Source organism: Danio rerio, chromosome 6 (genome assembly GCF_052040795.2).
Source record: "Danio rerio strain M-AB ecotype USA chromosome 6, GRCz13ab, whole genome shotgun sequence".
Taxonomy (NCBI): domain Eukaryota; kingdom Metazoa; phylum Chordata; class Actinopteri; order Cypriniformes; family Danionidae; genus Danio; species Danio rerio.
The window spans coordinates 17,590,500-17,612,500 of NC_141026.1; the positions used below are offsets into that span (position 1 = coordinate 17,590,500).

General features: G+C 32.7%; 1 protein-coding gene across 1 annotated transcript in view; it reads right to left on the reverse strand.

The window, feature by feature from the left end:
• Window positions 1–1,342: 1,342 nt before the first annotated feature.
• nomo (nodal modulator) overlaps window positions 1,343–22,001 on the reverse strand; it is a 47,755-nt gene continuing 27,096 nt past the window's right edge. Inside the window, exons 19-31 of the mRNA XM_087256936.1 lie at window positions 19,502–19,702; window positions 19,297–19,379; window positions 17,042–17,201; window positions 16,771–16,897; window positions 16,576–16,689; window positions 15,574–15,701; window positions 15,039–15,180; window positions 11,838–11,921; window positions 11,629–11,739; window positions 11,059–11,160; window positions 8,039–8,158; window positions 2,288–2,380; window positions 1,343–2,192 (exon numbers count right to left, since the gene is read on the reverse strand). Of these exons, the coding sequence (XP_087113062.1) occupies window positions 2,061–2,192; window positions 2,288–2,380; window positions 8,039–8,158; window positions 11,059–11,160; window positions 11,629–11,739; window positions 11,838–11,921; window positions 15,039–15,180; window positions 15,574–15,701; window positions 16,576–16,689; window positions 16,771–16,897; window positions 17,042–17,201; window positions 19,297–19,379; window positions 19,502–19,702 (1,597 nt within the window). The 3' untranslated portion in view covers window positions 1,343–2,060. The remainder of the gene's footprint in view (window positions 2,193–2,287; window positions 2,381–8,038; window positions 8,159–11,058; window positions 11,161–11,628; window positions 11,740–11,837; window positions 11,922–15,038; window positions 15,181–15,573; window positions 15,702–16,575; window positions 16,690–16,770; window positions 16,898–17,041; window positions 17,202–19,296; window positions 19,380–19,501; window positions 19,703–22,001) is intronic.

Genomic DNA, 22,001 nt, shown 5'->3' on the forward strand with positions numbered 1-22,001 from the left:
ATATATATATATATATATGCATATATATATATATATATATATATATATATGCATATATATATATATATATATATATATATGCATATATATATATATATATATATATATATATATATATATATATATATATGCATATATATATATATGCATATATATATATATATATATATATATATATATATATATATGCATATATATATATATATATATATATATATATATATATGCATATATGCATATATATATGCATATATATATATATATATATATATATATATATATATATATATATGCATATATGCATATATATATGCATATATATATATATATATATATATATATATATATATATATATATATATATATATATATATATATATATATATATATATGCATATATATATATATATATATATATATATATATATATATATATATATATATGCATATATATATATATATATATATATATATATATATATGCATATATATATATATGCATATATATATATATGCATATATATATATATATATATATGCATATATATATATATGCATATATATATATATATATATGCATATATATATATATGCATATATATATATATATATATATATATATATATGCATATATATATATATGCATATATATATATATGCATATATATATATATATATATATATATATATGCATATATATATGCATATATATATATATATATATATATATATATATATATATATATATATATATGCATATATATATATATATATATATATATATATATATATATATATATGCATATATATATATATATATATATATATATATATATATATATATATATATATATATATATATATATATGCATATATATATATATATATGCATATATATATATATATGCATATATATATATATATGCATATATATATATATATATATATATATATATATGCATATATATATATATATGCATATATATATATATATATATATATATATATATGCATATATATATATATATGCATATATATATATATATATATATATATATATATGCATATATATATATATATATATATATATATATATATATATATATATATATATATATATATATATATATATGCATATATATATGCATATATATATGCATATATATATATGCATATATATATATATATATATATATATATATATATATATATATATATGTATGTATGCATGCATGCATGCATGTATGTGTATACATTCTTGCTTAGTGCAAATTAAAACAATATAATCATATTTTACATAAACATACTGCCATTTTGTAGATTTTAGAGGCAAAACAAAGAGTCAATACCAAAACATTTTATTACCAATGCTCTCTAGAACCATTTACATCATCACATTTTGATGCTTTTAATGAAGTGGAATGAATATGTACTGAACTCATCAAATGGTAGCAGCAGGTCAATTACTTTAAAGGGACTGAAATTGTAAGCTCTTGGTTGTCTTTTATATAAACAAGTTAGGGAGGCAAAACATCATAAAAATGAATCTGATGAAACAATTTTAAAGTATATTAAACAAACCTCTATTTTAAAACACATGGGTGTTTAAGTTTGCAAATTACAAAAGACTTCTACAATTCATTAATTCTTTTAATTGGGGATTAATAAACATCTATTTATTAATGACGCTACTGGAATTTTCAAGCAATAAATTAATCGGTCGATTATTTTTTGTATACTAGTGAAAAACAAAAACGCACACGCAGTTGTAGTCTTGTAAATCAGCCATCCTCCCTGAGCAAACTCTCACAAACTAAAATAATCTCTGAGCCACATTCACATGCAAGGGACTGTAAATTATAGGGATCTGTGTGACCAGAACACTACCGTAAAAAAAAAAAAAGGAGTCATCTGAGAATCAGCAATAAATATACGGCCCAAAACCACTTTGGCGACCCCAAGTGAGGTTGATTTGTTAAGATTTTGTGACCAGACCAACATGATGACGCTAGATGTTTGTGAGATCAGAATGCAGTGATTAGCTTTGTGATACTGGAGTCTCATGTACGTCTCGTCTTCGGCCGTTTTGATGGACGTTTGGCTTCATCCACAGGAAGCCCATCTCCACTTGCCTGAGCGAGTCCTCGAACGCCCTGGATCTGACTGACCAGCTGCAGAAGAAGAGGAATCACCTGGGAAAGACACAGTATTATTATTTACATGAAGTTGTAGGACGATAGCAGTTATAAATGTCAAGCTTCTTTAAAAAAAAAAAAGCAGCAAGTACCCGCTCATGGTTATAAACAGCAAGCAACAGTAGCAATGTCAGAGGAAGGGCGATGAAAGACCCCTGGGCAACATCTTGGTCTGGTATTTTCCTCTGTGGGGAGCCAAAAAGATAGACAGGAATTAGTAGTGAGTGATACATTCAATATTAGCAATAATGGCATTTGAAACTAGCAAGTTTTCTCAGCATTCATTTATTTATGTTCTTTTCGGCTTAATTCCTTTATTAATCAGGGGTCGCCACATCGAAATGAACCGCCAACTTATCCAGCATAAGTTTTACACAGTGGATGCCCTTCCAGCTGCACCATCACTGGAAATCACCAATACACTCCCATTCACACTCACACACTACGAAAAAATTTTGCTTATTCAATTCACCTATAGAGCATGTCTTTGGAAACCAAAGCACCCAGGGCAAACTCTTGCGAATACGGGAGGAACATGCAAACTCCACAGCGAAATGCCAACTGACCCAGCCAAGGCTCGAACCAGCAACTTTCTTGCTGTGAGGTGACAGCGCTGCCCCATTTTGACAGTATTTCCTATTCTATTTTTTTCTTCTAAGCAAAGTCTAATTTCTTTTATTTTGGCTGTGTTGATTAAAATATTTTTCTTCTGGATTCTTTTTTCAATATTATAAGAATTAGGATTTTTTGTAAACATTTATTGGCTACAGTATAAACAACTGGTGTCCAATGACTTGCCTAATTAAACTAACTTGCTTAGCTTAGTTAACTCAATTAACTTAGTTACATCTTTAAATTGCAATTAGGCTGAATACTATAGTATCTTGCAAAATAACTAGAAATAAAAATGTATTAAAAATGCAACAGAAAAACTGCTTACCATAAAGCTGTACTACATATCTCTTGTTTTGATGCTTGTAGACCATCTTTTTAGTGGTGACTTTATTATATTTATTTATTTATTTATTTAATTTTTCATTATGTGAGAAAAGTGAGAATATACAATCACTGTACATTATAAAGAAAAAAATAAAAAAATAAAAAAAAAACTGAAAAAACAACAGAAAGAAAAACAAACAAACAAACAAACAAACAGAAGGGGTATATACATCATACATAAAAAAAAAAGAGCTAGAAATAGCTTTAAAGTAATACTGCATTTCAGTAAGCAAAATTGATAAAAAAACGTTTTTGGTTTGAAAATTCAATAAAAGAGAGATACAAAAGAGGGAAAATACAAGCTAAATGAGCTGCTGAAAGAAAACAGACTCACAAAACAATATATATGTGTGTGTATGTATGTATATATGTATGTATGTATGTATGTATGTATGTATATATATATATATATATATATATATATATATATATATATATATATATATATATATATATATATATATATATATATATATATATATAGATAGATAGTTGAAGTCAGAAGTGTTAGCCACCCTTTATTATTATTATTTATTTTAATATTTCCAAAATTATGTTTAACAGAGCAAGGAATGTGTAGCAAGGAAATTTTCACAGTATGTCTGATAATATTTTCCCTTCTGGAGAAAGATTTCTTTGTTTTATTTCGGCTAGAATAAAAGCAGTTTTTAATTTTTTAAAAACCATTTTAAGGTCAAAATGATTAGCCCCTGTAAGCTATATATTTTTTCAATAATCTAAAGAACAAACCATCGTTATACAATAACTTGCCCAATTACCCTAACCTGCTTAGTTAACCTAATTAACCTAGTTAAGCATTTAAATGTCACTTTAAGCTGTTTAGAAGTGTCTTGAAAAATATCTAGTAAAATATTATTTACTGTCATCATAGCAAAGATAAAATAAAATAAATCAGTCATTAGAGACGAGTTATTAAAACTATTATGTTTAGAAATGCATCAAAAAAATCTCTCTGTTTAACAGAAATTGGGGGGAAAAAAAAGAGGGGCAAATAATTCAGTAGGGCTAATAATTCTGACACGCGCACGCACCGACACACGCACGCACGCACGCACGCACACACGCACACGTTACAATTGTATAAAAGTGTATGAAAATAAATAAATGAAGAGCATTACAGAAAGGCTACCAAGAAACTGACACATTTTTGCTATTACACATGTGGAAGGATTTAAGCAGCGAGTCAACTCCAATCAGAAAATGTTGAAAAGTAGGGATTAAAGCCATGCATTTTTATTTATGTTTAAAAAAATTTCCAACCGAGATAAAAAAAGTTGAAGATAAATTATTTAGATTTATGTGCAGAATCTGAGTAATAGCAAACAATTTCTTTTAAACTAAAAGATTGAGCAAAAAATAGGAGGAGTGTTTAAATGATACAGGTCGAGGAGTGTTTAAATGATACAGGTCGAACCAAACTTTCTAAGCAAATTCATACATACAAAATAACTATTTTAGTCACTATTGACAGTTTTCACGTGACGTCACAACATTAGGGAAACACCCCCCCCTGGCGGCCAAAACAGCGCTGTCTCCTGGCTGTACCTGCCAAGTCGCAAACTGAGTGATTATAGACCAATCCCAATCTAAAGTACATATAGCTGTCCAAGATTTTCTATTTGTTGTTAGTTTTTTTACAGCATCTATTCTAATTTGCTGTTAAGTGCAGCTATAAAGTATAAATGAAAATGCAAAGTGTAAGTCAAAGTGTAAGTAGCAGAAGTTAATTTCCTCTACGAGCAAATATTAATCCAAACAAAACAAACAAAATTAGAATTAAATACTGTATATCAGACACACGGTTTCTTTACTGCCGTCACCAACGACTGAAACGCTAAAGGATTCTTCATTACATGAGATAGACATGTAAACATCACCAAGCTCTGGCAGAGACCTGATGGCTTTTAATGATGGATTGCAAGTAAATTTGGATTCAATTTTGTGTTTGTATCATACATGTGATCCATATATTTGTAGCCTGAAACAGAAGGAAATGTGACCAGCTTATGCTGCGTTTCTATGGAGATCCCAGTGTAAGCTGCCATTACGACCCATTGTTTTGCCCTCTGGGTCTACGAACAGGTCACATGACTAAAAACTAAAAAAAAAATCAATTCTATTAACTCTCTTCTAACACTAATGTAATTACATGCAGAATTTGAGGAAAACACATTACAAACGCTTTAAAGTAAACAGCATGCATATCTGTTAGGGCTGTAACGATACACCAAACCCACGATTCGGTTCGTATCACGATTTTTGACCCACGATTCGGTTCGTATCACGATTTTTGTTTCGTGTGGGGTGGGAAAAAAAAAGATTTTTAAAACTATTTTTTATTAAATACCATTTGAAAAATCTTTATAAACTAAACGTCAAAGAACAATATTAACTATGCAAATTATTAACAATATAAATAGCCATATATAAAATAAATCAATAGCCAAAGCTATATCACTTTTGTGTTCTTTGTAACAAAATACTGTTGAAAAACCAAACAAAACTAAACTCCATTGTTTAGATGGTTCAAGCATGGTGAACATTCTTTTTCAATCAAGTTCTCTTACATAGAAAAAGTCTAGGGATGCTCATTTCGGTTAATTTTGCTAAGGACAACCGCCGCTCATTAATCGGTTATTAACGGTCAACTGGTCAGATTACTATTAATTTTATATTAAACAAATTGACGTGTCTATTTTGTGTCTGACACATTAAATATTGCATTTTAAAATAGGCTACTGATTTATTTTTAAATGTTAGCATATTAATAACAGAACAGAACAACAGAGCATCTTCACGCACCTGCAGTGTTTAGCACAGAAGAGCAGAATAATCTAAATAAAATGAATAAAATGAATAGGACTGCCCTAAATTATTTTCATTTAAATAATTAATTTATATTACAAAACGAAAATACTGACTGATTCTTTTTAATAACCATCATAGGCTGTTTTTTTCCAATCATGTTTTTTCTTCCGTCAAATAAATATCGCAGACTTCCTCAAATTGCCCGCTCCACGGAAAATATGCATTTATTTAATGCCCCTGCTGTTATTATTATATTAACAAAACCTTTTACATTTTAATAGAAATCATTATTTTAAAGAATATGTCCTGATGGTTTCCTCTCTCTCCCTCGCGGGTCAAGTGCGCGCTGCGTGATGACAAGACAACGACAGCAACGCGCGCATATGTAGACTTTTTGTAAACAGTTTTGTTGTTTAAATATGCTATTGCATTAATGTGCATACATGCTTTATAAGCCGAAAACAAGGCGCATCTCACTGCCTTTATGTTGACAAGGAAAAAAGAAGAGAAGAAGCGCGGTCCTCTTATGAAACGACTGAATCAGCTGGGTATCGATTGTGCAAAAGTGTTGCTGTCTGTGTTGTTACAATTGTAATATTTAATACTATTGTGATATTCGAGATTTGTACATTCATACAGCTCTGGATAACTGAAAACAGCGATTAGACCTTCAGAGCGGTGTTAATGCATCCTGAAGTAAAGCGAAACTGCTATAAACTCCAGCAAGATAGAGTGATTATATGCAGAGCCATATACCTTTATCTATAAATAAAGTATAACTATAGAAACTGTGTTCATCTTAACTGAAAGCTTCGTCCTGTTTCCTGGCCTCACGCATCGCGCACCTGTCAGTCAGCATGTAACATAACTCCCAAAGGGTTAACCAGAAAGCGCACACGGTTACAGAAAAGTTTCCTCTGCAGAGGAGTCGGGGCATCTGGGGAACGCCCATCCCTCTCTCCGCAGCCACATTAACAACAATGCTTTGACAGCATTGGCAATGTTTCTGCCGTTGTCTGTTGCCAAGCGGGGTTAAGTTGGTTTTGTTTTTGATATTCCTGACACATTCAGACGGTCCCTACTAAGAGCTCCGTGCAAGGTCTCACGGTTAAACGCTAATTGCGAGGGCTTAAAGGGAGCAGTGCTCGTAATGTCGAGCGGAAAAAAGTTGTTTCCTCACGTTCTTCTTCAACTAGCTCAACTTTTGCAGGCACGCGTGACGTTATTGGAAAGGTACGGGGTGTGTCGCGATTCTCCCTTATTACACCGCGACACAGGATCGTAGATCTGAGTGTCGCGATTTCGATTTCAGATCGTGTATCGTTACAGCCCTAATATCTGTCCAGTGTCTGACAGGACAAGCTTTTTTCAACTATAGCAGTGTTGGGTAATTTACTTAAAAAAGTAATTAATGATCAAATCATTAAAGTTCTATTTAAATAGTTTTTTAATTGCTCAATAAGTATTTAATTAGTTTACTCGATACTATTTAAAAACTCTATAAATATACGGTAAATGCATAAACACTAAAACTCTTAATTCTTTACATTTGAGCCAAGTAGCACTTTTTAGCTTAATTAAAAAAAGAGAATACATCAATCTAGGCTTTCTACATTCTCAAAGGCAGTTACGACGGGTGTAGATGGTTGCAAAAGTTTGTTTAGTGCCACACACCCACACAAAAGTAATGACATCATATTTCATAAATACCATGTACTGTCATTCATTTCTGACTCAATTTCATTGCTTGATAAATGTAACCTTCTTTAGCTCAAAAATAGAATTATTCTGCAAAATATTTTTCCATTATCTTACTCTCCTTGAGTAGTTTAGAATAAGTAACTGTAATTACATAAAGATGAAAAGCAATCCCTTTACTCTTTTTGCAGAAAAGTTTTCTAATTACATTACCTACTAATTATATTTACAGAAATCCTACTGGCCAGCACTTCTTTATTATTGGAAAAAAACATAAAATATACTGTGTGCACTGCTTTGTGTGGACAAGTTCTTACCTTAGGGTTAAAGGTTAGTGTTACGTGTTTGTGGTAACCAGAAGATGTGAAGGAGACCTGTGGCAGTTTGAAGTCATACTGGGAGCGAGAGAGGGAGGTGTCCAACATCAGCACATAGCTCTAAAGGAGACAATTAAATTCAATTAATGACATTAATTTATTAATTAGCAACAACTACTGATATATTAATATGAATATTGAGAAAAATTATAAGCCTTAAACTCATTTATTAGAGGTGTAAAAGGTACATGAACATTTTGCTAACACTTTATTTTGATGGTCTATTTGAGTATTAGTAGACTGTCTGCTTAATATCTGTTGATGTCAACTCACATTTAACTGACTATAAGAAAGTACATGACAACTTATACTAACCCTAACCCCAACCTAACAGTCAACTTAAAACAGGGGTGCTCAACCCTGTTCCTGGAGATCTACCTTCCTGTAGATTTCAGTTGCTACCCATTTCAAACACACCTGCCTGTAATTAACAAGTGCTGTTCAGGTCCTAATAAATTGGTTCAGGTGTGTTTGATCAGGGTAAGAGCTGTGTTTTGCAGGAAGGTAGATCTCCAGGAACAGGATTGAGCAGCCCTGACTTAAAATCTAATGAGAATTAGTTGGCATGTAGATGCAATGTGACTTAAATTAAAAACAACAGACCCTCAAAATAAAGTGACCACTTTTTTTGTTAGAGTTTTTTCTGTTCAGTATGCATGTTGTGTACCAAACAAATATAGAGTTATTTAAAGTCCTGCATAATATACAGAACCCAATCTGAATCTTCTAGTGGCATTTGCCTTCATTTTAATGAATCAACATGATTCTTAAACCAACAGACAAACAATCTTAGAATTTAAGTTGAGTAAAAATGTTGACACAGATTGCTATAAAGTAGCGCTGATAATTTTTTGCGGAAAAATCTTAATTATTTTGGTCAATATTATTTAACAATTTTTTTATGAGTAATTTTATTGGTAATTCTTTATAATAACTACACACAATGACTCATTTTTTAAAGCATTAGCAAATAGTTCATTTATTATCAGTAAGCATTAACTCTACATTAATAGACGTTAGTAAGCAGTTTATAAAGACAGAAACAAATACTGTGTTCTTGACTTATAAGTACTTTTATGATGTGCTCAATGATTGTTTTAATACTTGAATACTTTTTAATTGTTCATTATTAAATTCAGTATTGAATTATTTACAAACCATTTGTATTTAAGAGTAGTCAGTGGCTTTTTGAATCAGTTAAAATGAGTTAGTAAATGATTAATAAACTATTCAACATTTATAGATCTTATTATTCAGTTATACAGTTATGGTTACTATGCATGTTAATTAATGCTTTATTAACTCAAATTATGTGACCTTAATCTAAAGTAAAGACTATTTATGCTTTATAAATTCCTTATAAATGGCAATTAAAGGTTATTAGTATCAAATGAACATGTATTTCTAAAAATACATTTAGAATAAACACAATGAAATAAAAATGGATAAAACAACAACAATATATTACATTAACAATATATTATGATACATTTCAATGTTATTTAGCGATGTTTAAAGTGCACAGTAATTTTATTTTAGTTAAGATTGCAGAGATTTATTTTTCATTTGATACATTTTTAATTGTGTATCTTAAAATGATTAGAAATAAGTCATTTATTTTCTGTTTTTTCTCTTTGAAATATGACTGAGCCTTTAATTGTCATTTATTTGGGATTTATAAAGCATAACTAGTGCTCACTTTAGACTAGGTCACAAAACTGCATGAAGCATGACTTAATAAAGAATTTATTTACATAAAAATTAACTATTAGTACATGGGTGAATAATAAGATATATAAATGTTCATTTGAATAGTTTATTAATAATTTACTAACTCATTCTGAATGATCTTTAAAAACCAGCAGCTTCTCTTAAATAACTAGTTTCTAAATGATCCAATACATAATTTAGTAATGAAAAACTAATCATTAAAGTATGAAAATACAATCATTAAGCACATTATAAATGTGAGTATAAGTCAAGAATAGAGCTTTATAAACGGCTGACTAACATCTATTAATGTATAGTTAATGCCTAACAGATGATGAATGAACTATTTGCTAATGCTTCATAAATGATTCATAGTGTGTAGTTACTCTAAAGTTTTACCATTTTTTTTAATAATCACCAAGCAAAACATTTTTGAATGTATTTGACCATTTAGGTGCGGACCTTGAGCTAAAAGATGCTTTTACATGTTCTAATCTGTCTGTGAGTGCTTTTATAAACTGAATAAATCCAAAACACTCAAATTTAACAAAATTCACGTTACATGATTTGACTGATTTTCAGGTGAAATTGGGTTTTGCGGAGGAATGAATGCACACTGCTGGCAAATGAACGGATTATACCTCTGATCAAATTCAAATGGTAGCATTACTTCCTTTTCATTATTAGTTTTGGCATCATGTATTCGTTCAGTCAGTGTTTTAACAGCAGACAAATATCGTTAGGTTGATTATTCCCAGTTCTTGATCAATAAAAATGAGTTTACTATTATCAGTAATGAATACATTTAGCTTTTTATTAAACTGGGATGAATAGAAAGTTCAAATTCATAGCATTTATTTCAAATAAAATGATCTGAAACATGATTAATGAGTTGCATTTTAGTCAGTTTATGTTTTCCTGATAAAAGTATTTGTAAATGAAAAAAAATATGTATATATATGAAATACCATGGTTTCTAAAATAAATGGTCGCAGCAGGGGTCGCAATCCAACGAAAGGCTCATGGCTTTTTATTTGTTTGCATGTTGTTGTTCTTTTAACATTACTACTAATATTTTTTATCTTCTGTAGGTTATAGATAAAATATGGTGATTCTAATAGTTTAATAAAATGTATTTGACTTTTGGAAATCACCAAGCAACCCGCCCCTCCCTCACTGTCACACGATCCTCACTTTACTATTATTTACTAGTACAGAATTTAATGTAAATGTAATTAGCATAGTGCTACCTCTCCGTCACGTGGCAGAGGTTGAAAGTGGAAGAACAGGGACTGGCCAAGAGACACACTCTGGAAGGGATTGTCAAGATTATCACTTTTGTAGAGCTTTACCTTTAAAGAGAGAAACAACAATGTCAAGCTTCCATCAAAAAGAAGAACCTACAAAAAGGGTATTCAAGAAAAGACATCAGATGCAAAAACCCCTGAAAGTGGTCAAAGAGCATCAAAAAAACAAAAATAAAATAACTAAATGATTGTAAAGATAGTACCAGATTGTTGAATGTGAGGGGTCCAGTGTCCTGACTGAGCAGGTTTGAGCGGAAGTTTGCTCCACTGAGAGACATGTCTAGAATAAGCATTTTTCTCAGCCTCTTTATGTTTATGTTTAGTTATTACACTTAAATCATTTTCAGTTATTTCACTTTTAAAGGCAATGAAAATAAATTATTCTTTGCCATAACAGTAAAAAAATACTGAACTTATACACAGGAGCTTGTAAAAATGCTCAGTTTAGAAGAACATTTTAGATGACACTTAGAGGTTTATGCATCTGAACTCCTCAAGTTGTATTGCACTTACCCATAGAGTGGGAAGATGCTCAGGGGAAGTGATGACATTTCCACTCAGATCAAATTGATTGATCTGTCTGAAGGCGATTATGTTGATTCCATCAATATCGGTGTTGCCGACCTAAAAGAATCCCAAAAATATTTACACATAAATAAAAACTTTAAATATGAGGTTTAAACCAAAACTAAGATGAATACTGTATAAATGTGAACGCTCACCTCAATTGTCTTGTGTGGTGGCAATGCTCTCTCTATGTGATCATTTCCCTCTCCTCTCAGCTGAATGTTGTAGTTACAACCAGGCTAGCAACAAACATCAGACGGCAAAATTTGTTCAAAATCATGTAGACTACCAAACAAATGCTTTAGATCGGTAGCTTTTTCCTTTCAAAGAAGACTTTCTGTTCACCAAGGCTGTACTTTCATCGATCAAAATGCAGTACAATTGTAAAAAAGTATTACAATATAAAAGGAATGCAGTTTAAAAGACATCATTTTCATTTCTTCAGCAGCATGATCCTTCAAAAATCATTCTAAAATTATGTCCTGCTGCTAAAGAAACATTATTACTATTATTTTCAGTGGTAAAAATTGTTGTGCTGTTTCATATCTATTTGAAAAGTGCAAGTTACCTTTATTTGCTTGGTAACACTTTACAATAAGGTTGCATCAATAAATATATTTATAAACGTAAACTAATAATGAACAATAGCATTTATAGATCATAGTTAATCATTTACTAATGCATTATTAAAATACAAATTCATGCATGTTAAGATTAGTTTATACACAATGAGTTAACAATGGACAACATTATTTCTATTAATTAATATTAACAAAAATGAAGAAATACTGTAATAAATGTATTGTTTCATTTTAGAAAATACAATCATTCACTTACTATCCTTTGGCTTAGTCCCTGATTTATTAGGGCTTGTCACAGCGGAATGAACTTTCAATTACTCTGGCATATGTTTTTTTTTTTTTTTTTTATGTGGTGAATGTCCTTCCAGCTACACAAACATCAACTAATACAACCTTATTGTAAAATGTTATCATTTACTTTAATTCATCAAAGACATTTACAATATAGCAAAAAATGCTGTCATTATGATAAAAACTATGAAGTAAGAATTTTTTTTCTTAAAAAACGAGTTCTAAAAACCATTATTAATGATTGAGTATTAATAATAACTGATTATGATAGAGCAGCAAATCAGCATATTATAATGATTTCTGAAGTATTACAATACTGAAGACTGGAGTAAATTAAACAGTCAATCACAGAAATAAATGACATGAAAACAGGTATATATTATATTAGATACTGTATATACTGTAAAAGAATTAAAGTAACTTCAATGGTAAAATAAAAAAATGAGTTAGTAAATGATTAATAAACTATTCAAGCCACAATAAAAATCCATAACCTGGTTAACAATATGTTTCTCTAATATATATATTCCCTGCATCTTTCTGCTGACAATGATTCTATTTAGTTATTCTCTTTGTAGGTATTTTCTCATCAGTGAGTTTTATGTTACATCTAATGTTGATTGCATTACTTTAATGTCATGCATGTTATCATGATGGGGTTTATTAGTTGAATGACACTGAGCATCTTCTATTAGTACGTTTCTCTGCTCGTGGGAAAACTTGTTTGTGACGAGCTTTGGATGATTATGGTTGTGATATTGTCAGTATAACAAATGTATGACGTGTACATGTTCATATTTCAAAACACTAAAGTAAAATTTTAAATTAATAAAATACAGTAGTTTAAAGCAAAATAGAAAAAAATATTTTATGGTTTCTACAGTATTTGTAACAATAAAGATCTGGGAACCACAGCTGCCACTTTTTTTTTACAGTGTAGGTATATTTTAAACTTGTATATTATTACTAGGGATGCTTCGATCGATCTGCATCAGCCGATAATCACATTTTAGCACTGGATTGGTACTCGCCAATCTGGCCGATCTCATGAACCAATCGCAGGTGTTCGTTTACGGGTTACCACGCAGAGCAAAATGCATGTGCATTTATCAGCAGCACTACAGCACGAGATGAGGTAAATGATGTGTGGCGGTGGGATTGATCGCTGCTGTCTCAACACAGTAGGTAAAATACGTAGAGGTGTGGTGCAGCCTCTGTTTATGCAATATATTGGTGCGACTTCTGCGAGTGATGTTCTCTTTGCTGCAGACAATGCATATCCAGTGTTTTGAGCTGTTATGACACAAACAGAGAGATCTCCCCTATGGTCTTATACAACCATATAAGCTCTGCACTAGCAGCTCATTGATGCCCGTGAATTAGACAAAATATGCCAAAAATCATGAATATTGTCAGCATATTATAATGATTTCTGAAGTATCACATGCTACTGAAGACTGGGGTAAATTGTGAAAACAGGTATATATTAAATTAGACACACTGTAAAATAATTACTGTATCTTCAATAGAAAACTCAACTGTAAAAATGCCACAAAAATCTATAACCTGTTTAACAATACGTTTCTTTAATATTTATATATTAAAGATATATGAATTAGCAAATTGTGAATTAGCAAGAGAACAGATCGTGAGAGGCACAGTGATTACATTTGTTAGGTTAAATGAACAGCACAGTAAAGATATCTTGAGTGCACATCCCTGTCTCTCTCATCGAGCTGCTATGAGGCTATCCAGAGCTGCATGTATTTAGGTCTTTTTACATTTAAGAATTGAAAGTTCTGTGACAATACTGCAAGTTCACTAAAACCTGGCTAAAAATTTTGATCAAAAAAATTATATTTTTTAAACTTTAATATTTAATAATATACCTTTTTGTAATAGACTTATTGCAATAAACAAATATGTATTTATAAGTGTGCATTTAAACTACTTATGCATTAAATACTCCAAACTTTCTTCATTGAAAAATGTTAAATTCTTCTTCCATCATTTGGAACGTTTCTAAATTGTTTTGTGGGTAATTTTTCATACCATTTTTTTATGTTTTATCTATTATTTTCTGTAAAGTTGCTTCTAATCATTACATGTCCAAACTAAACTGTTATAAGAGACATGTTTAAGGGACTATATGCAACATCCTTTATTTATTCTCTTATGTAAGGAAAGATCTCTCTACTTACTGCAAGTATCATACTTGGAGGGAAAATGTGCTTTATGCATTATAAAGCTAGAAGCATCAAAATCGGTACTCATATCGGCTGATCACCATGACAAGGTATCGGTACTCGGTATTGGCTAAAAAATCCTGATTGGAGCACCCCTAATTATTACGGTTTATTCTTTATCTTTTATCAAACATAAGAAGCTTTGGTGAGAAGAGCCTTCTTTAAAACAAATCGAAAACACTTCCCAGAAATTACTGTATCTGAGAATTTCTGAAGAGTTTCCTCAATGAAGTCTCACCCGTAAGCCTCTGAGTCTAAAGCGTCCCTCTTCATCAGTAACAGTGTCTTCACTGTACATGCCACACTCGCTCTGCCCCACTGCCTCCACTGCAACACCCTGCTCCGCATCGCCACCTATCGACTGCACTGTTCCATAGCAGCTAAAAGACAGCAAAACACACAATGGAAAATTGATTTCATGACAGACAGGGCATATTTTGATCAAAAGAGTCACAAAGGATTTTTTTTAAAGATTTATATATTTTCAATAATAATCTTTTGAACTTTCTTTTTTATTCACAAGTTTATCAAGTAGAACAACTGTTTTAAATGCTGACAATAAGATGCTACTTGAGAGCCAACTTGTCACATAAAGAACGTTTTTTGAAGACAACTGAATGCTGAGTAATGGCTTATTTAATACTATTATTGCCTTATAATTATTATACTTATATTTAAACAAAAAAATATATACTTTTAAAATAATTTTAAAAAATGGTTCTTTCAAAAATAAAATAAAGATCTTCGCATTTGTTTTCTTTTTGCATACTGACCTGTAGGCTGTTTTGAAGCCAGTGATGGGAATATGCAGTACTTGTCCTTCTTCTACAGTTATCATCTGTGCTGAGGGCTCAAAGCGGAACTCTTTCATCATGGGCTTGAAATAGTACTGGCCAGGACTCTGAAATGGTGAGTAGATATAGCAAGTTATAAGAATCTTACTAATGCATTTCCTTTTAAAAAATATGATAATATTTATTAGGAAATATTTAATTTTATGCAAAATAGACTAAACAGATATTAATGAGTTAATTAAAATATTAACATAAACTAATGGTGAACAGCAACTTAATTCAGCATTACAATCTTTTTTTTTGATGTGACATTTGTTGATGCATGTTACCTTATTTATTAATTAACACGTCAATATATGTTTAGTTTACATAACATTTAGTATTGCTGCATAAAGCAAATGTCATTGTTATCTTATCCATGGATAAATGCATTACTGTATGTGCAACTAAACATTAACTAATTAAGCTGTTAATATAGAGAGAATGAGTTCAACGAATATGAGGAATTTAGCATTAACAGAGATAATATATTGCTCACAATTAGATCATGCTAACTAATGCATTAACTAACATATGTTCAGTTAACATCAAAGAAGATTACGTTATGCTTAACAAATGTGTTGCTCACTGTTAATTCATGTTAACTAAAGCATTAATTAACGTTAACTAATACAACCTTATAGTAAAGTAGCATCAAAAAAACTTTTAAACATTGACATTATATGGAAGTTTTAGAGAAAGGGTACCCAAACTCTGCCCTGGAGGGCTGGTGTCCTGCAAAGTTTAGTTCCAACCCCAATCAGTCACACCTGGGGCTAGCTAATCAAGCACTTACTAGGCTTTCTAGAAACATCCTTGCAGGTGTGTTGAGGCAAGTTAGAGCTAAAATCTGAGGACACCGGCCCTCCAGGACAGGGTATGGACACCCCTTTTTTAAAGCATCAAAAAAACTAAATTACAAAATGATTGTGACGACTGTACCAGGTTGTTGAATGTGAGGAGTCCAGTGTCCTGAGTGAGCAGATTTGAGCGGAAGCTTGCTCCACTGAGAGACAGCAGAACCCCAGACAGAGGAACGCCATCCTCTGCCTTTATCTGAAAGAGAAGAAAATGGATTAATAAATAACTGATCAAATGTGACAGCCCAACTTAAATTATGATATTAACGTGACTGACCTCAAAAGTAACACCTGCCAATGCAAAAGCCTTGAAGTCTCCTGTCTTTCCTTCCACTGGAGTCAGGACGAAGCCCTCTTTACTCGCACTGATGTCATACTGAGAGTCACTATGTAAGGGTCCGACACTTATTTATGGAGAAAACAATTAAGAATTGTATTAATGAATTAATACATTGTATCAGACTGCTGAATTCACTCAATATATTTTACACACAATTAAACAGCTATTAAATAAACGAATGCAGTGTGTCACTGAACAAATAAGATACCTGTAGGCTCCATTTTCATCTGTGAGAACTGTAATGAGAGGTGTTGTAGCTTTGCTCTCCTTTATAGTGATTTCCACACCCTCTAATGTAGGAGCCACCTGCCCTGTGAGGAACAGTCCTGCCCGGCCTGTAATCTCCACCAATCGACCTGGGCAATTTTCTGTGAGAAACACATTAGAAACAAAGTTAAAACAAGCCATTTCCTTTCAAAATGTTTAAGAGCAAATAGGAATAGTGAGTAAAAATGTATTTATGTTGAATAAACTTCTTGGCATGCAACAACCAAAACTTTGAAATAGATGTATCTACAGTTGTATTTTGTAGATTTAATGTAGATGACAACACAGGCAAGAATAAATAAAATTATCTGGGTAAATAGGTTATCACCCTGTAATACTCATTCATTCATTCATTTTCTTTGTACCTTAGTCCTTTTATTATTCTCAGGTCGTCACAACCGAATGAACCGTTAACCTATCCGGCATATGTTTTGCTGCCATCTCTGGGAAACATCCATACACACTCATTTACATACATGCACAATTTAGCTTACTCAATTCACCTGTACTAGGGCGAGGCAGTGGCGCAGTGGGTAGCACGTTCGCCTCACAGCAAGAAGGTCGCTGGGTCGCTGGTTCGAACCTCGGCTCATGATAAAGACATGTGGTACAGGTGAATTGGGTAAGCTAAATTGTCCGTAGTGTATGAGTGTGTGTGATAATGTTTCCCAGATGGGTTGCGGCTGGAAGGGCATCCGCTGCGTAAAAAACTTCATTCCACTGTGGCGACCCCGGATTAATAAAGGGACTAAGCCGACAAGAAAATGAATGAATGAATTTACCTGTACTGCATGTCTTTGAACTGTGTGGGAAACCGGAGCACCCGGAGGAAACCCAAGCGAACACGGGGAGAACATGCAAACTCCACACAGAAATTCCAACTGACCCAGCCAAGGCTCGAACCAGCTACCTTCTTGCTGTGAGGCGACAGAACTACCTATTGCACCACCGCATCGCCTACTGTATTTAGTTATTTAGCTAGATAGATGGAGCAACTACTTAATCCTTTTAGGGATGTTTTTATCCACTCTAGGGTGATTTCAAGTCTTAATTTGGCCACAATTTTCTCCATAAACCAAGCTTAGAGAAAAAGCCCCCCGGAATTCCAGAAATGTTCAGATGTGCTTCAACATTAGGCACATTTAAATCAAGACTGAAAACAGCTGTTTAGCTTTGCCTTTACTGAATGAGCACTGTGCTATATCCGCCAGATCGCACTATTATGTCTTTCTTTTCTTTTTCATTCTTTTATAACCTGTTAAACACATTTTATTCTGTTTTATCTGTTTTTTATCATTTTTATTATTTGTTTTTATTTTATTATACTTGTCTCATTTTTCCTGTATATGTAATTTGCTATATAAATAAACTTGCCTTGCCTTATTATCTGTTGCAGTGCAAAAAAAGCTTCAACATGGAGTAAAGTGTGTGTATGTGTGTGTGACCTTTGCACACTTATCTTGAGATTTCTGAGAAAATCTAAATAAACCCCTCAGCTCTTAGAATATAGTAAACATAGTAAGTGTGTTTATGCACCCACATTATAATCTGGTGTTTACTCCATAGAGCTCCATATAATAGCCAAACATTTTTTTCACATGCCCATCTAAAGGGTTAATAATGCCAATTAATTATCAACAGTAAAAAATACCTCTTCCCAACAGGGAAAACCACCAACAATCAAGAATGCAAGATTATATGGTGTCATGGCTTTGCAATCAAACAATGTCATTATAACGGAAGTCAATGGAGCGAAAACAACCATCAACATAACAAAAGGGTAGTACATTTGAATAGTACAAGGATCAACTACAGTTAACATTATTGCAATAATCAACAAAATGATTGCTAAATTATTGTTAATGCTGTTATCTCAGTATGAAATGTTCAATTTAAAAAGAAATGGCTTTGTCTGTTCTTCAGTGGTGTTTTGTTTAAAACAGGAGTTACATAAGGGAGGATGGAACAAGTGTGTTTGAGGCTCACAGTATGTAACTTCATTGTACTGAAGTCTTATTATTCAACTATGCCTAGCTATACACACTCATCCATTCTGTGGCACACTTAAATCTAGGCCAAAAATAATTAAGGCAGAGCTAAAGGCAAAAGAGTATCCAACCTGGAACTAATAAGGTACTATACTGTTGAAGCCAACTGAGTTCATTCATTCCTTTAAAACAAAGTTTGCACTCTCACCACCAGTGATTGTAGCCTCTACTTCAGGAGGGTAAAACAGAAATTCTTTGGATGAAGGTGTGACTGTGATCTTCTCCCCAGCCCTAAAACAGCACATGCCACCAATATATAAAGTTAAGATCACAAAAATAATTGCACTTGACAGAAGAGACAAATTCTTTGGATGTACAATTCTACAATGACAAGCTTTCTCCTATTATCCTACCGTGCCCAATAGGAGAATTCATAGTGAAAAGGCTCACGAAGTTCCTCTGGTTTCTCTTCCACAGGGGGGCTCTTCTCATCGCCTGCTTCTCCTCTCTCTTTTTTACGGGCAGCTATTTCCAGAAGTTGCTGCTCCCTTCGCTGCTCCTCATTTGAGCGTAGAGGTCCCAGAACCAAAGCAGGCTCACTTTCAATAGAGGATCTGCCAAAATAACAGCCAGCAAAGTTATTTACAATGTTAATGAGTAGGATTCTCATTAAAAATCATACTTGCTTCTAAATTCAAAACTAGCTGATGTTATAAAGGGTGGAACTCCTCATATGCAAACATAAGCATGAACACACAATGGTGAGAGTGATACTACATCCATCAAAGCACTTTACTCAGGATAAGGAAGTCACAACATAGGACTTGCTGGAGAATAGCTCCAAAGTTGACCCTGTTCGCCGCAGTTAATTTAAGCCTTTCACATGAAAGTTTTAAATACTTCAGGTGACCCCTCTGTCTGAGATTTGTTTAATGTGACTATTATTTTGAACACATCATCTATATTTTCGTTTTTCATGGCAACACATCTGTTAAAAATGTGACAAGCTGCAGCCTCGTGCACTGCAGTGGATGTATTAAAGCTGCTAGATTTATAACACATAACTTCTCTCAAAGTACATGAAAGTAATGGCCCGATTCCACTGAGTGGTACAGTTTGATACGGGTAACCTTTATCAGGTTTGTGTTTTTCCACTGCCAAAGGGATACCAATTGTGGGCGTGGTGTATGACAGAATGTTTCAATTGACATCATTCTCGTTTGAGGAACTGTCAAAGTAAAGCTGTACGGGTTGTACACATATAATATAAGAAGCACTTCTCACAAAACCGATGCCTTATACACATAAATCCTTGTCTATAAATGTTCACTAACCTTTCTATGAACATGATTATAGCTGCAGATCAATGATACGAGTGCAAAATAGCCTACTGTAATGTCTGCAATTATACAAAATAAATAAATGCAACATATATGAACACCCCTTACAGTCTCCAATATATTACCAATTACAGAAAAACTGTACTTTAGTCTTTATTTGAGTTCAAAAACAACATGCAACATATATCAGTGCAAACCTCTCATCTGCATTTTAATCTTCAGCAGTACATGTAACCACTTGTAAGAAAGTAATTCCGTCATTTCGAGTTCATAATAGTCCAACAGATATTGATAATAGTTAAACATGGCAGTTTACTCATGTTTTAGGTTGCTGAAAAAATCGTTTGCTCCTGTTTTTTTTTCTGAGCTTCCTTGTTTTTTCATGCTTCACTCTCACGCTTGTCTGTTTCAGAAAAGATCGGATATCAGAAGCACTTCAATAATCGCAAGGACGTTATTATCATCAGCTCAAGAAGTTTGCTATTTCAAATATAGACGCGCACATGAGTTCTCTCCAGAATTGAAACCGCTCACACTTTAATCGGCCTTGTAAACAACGACGGGGCACAGGGTAGATTCTGCTCTTTTTCTTGGCTTTGAGGCTGTTCATAAAGACGGCGACAAAGTTTGATTGAGCTTGGGTCAACCATGGCTCATTATTATATGTATATATTATTACAGTGTAAAGTTTCGACAGTGTAACATTATTTAAAAATTATGTTCCCTTTGTTTTCATTTTGCTGGCTTGTGCACACGCTAGTGACGTATCTCTGTAAACCAAAAGCGTTCAGCGGTGCGTGATGCTCCACCTTTTGGTACCCTTTTGCTGTGCTAAGTACTAGAGCTGCACAATTAATCGAAAAAGGTCGCGATCTTGATTCGACCCCCTAGACCACAGGTGTTAAACTCAGTTCCAAAAGGGCCGCAGCTCTGCACAGTTTAGTTCCAACCCTAATTAAACACACCTGATCAAACTAATAGAGTCCTTCAGGCTTGTTTGATACCTACAGGTAAGTGTGTTGGAGCAGGGTTGGAACTAAACTGTGCAGGGCTTCGGCCCTCCAGGGATTGAGTTTGACACCCCTGCCCTAGAAGATCTTAATCCAGCATTTCTATAATTCTGCCAATCAAAATTTTCAAGTCTTCACATTATTTTACATACGTTGTTCAGCCACAAGGACACCAATGATGTTGAAACGGTGTAGAAAAAAAATGACATTCTGTACTTATAAGGTATAATTCACTCAAAAATGCCATTTGTGTCTTCATGTAATAATGCATTCGCGGCCGTGATATGATATCACTCGTGATGTGAGCTGCTGACCATGAGCTGTTACCACACAAAGGGCGGGTGCGCGCCTGTGAATGAAGTCTACTTGAGTGAACAGAACCTGCATAAGCTGTGAATAAAGTTTTAAATAACATTTAGTTTGTGGAACAGAGTGATTGTTTGAGAGCAGCGCAGGAAATATGAACCGCATTTAGCAGTCAAAACGAAACCGAAAGCTTGCAAAACATTTAAATAATCATATGGCATTAAAGAGTTATGATTAGGCTACGAAAAGCATTTGAT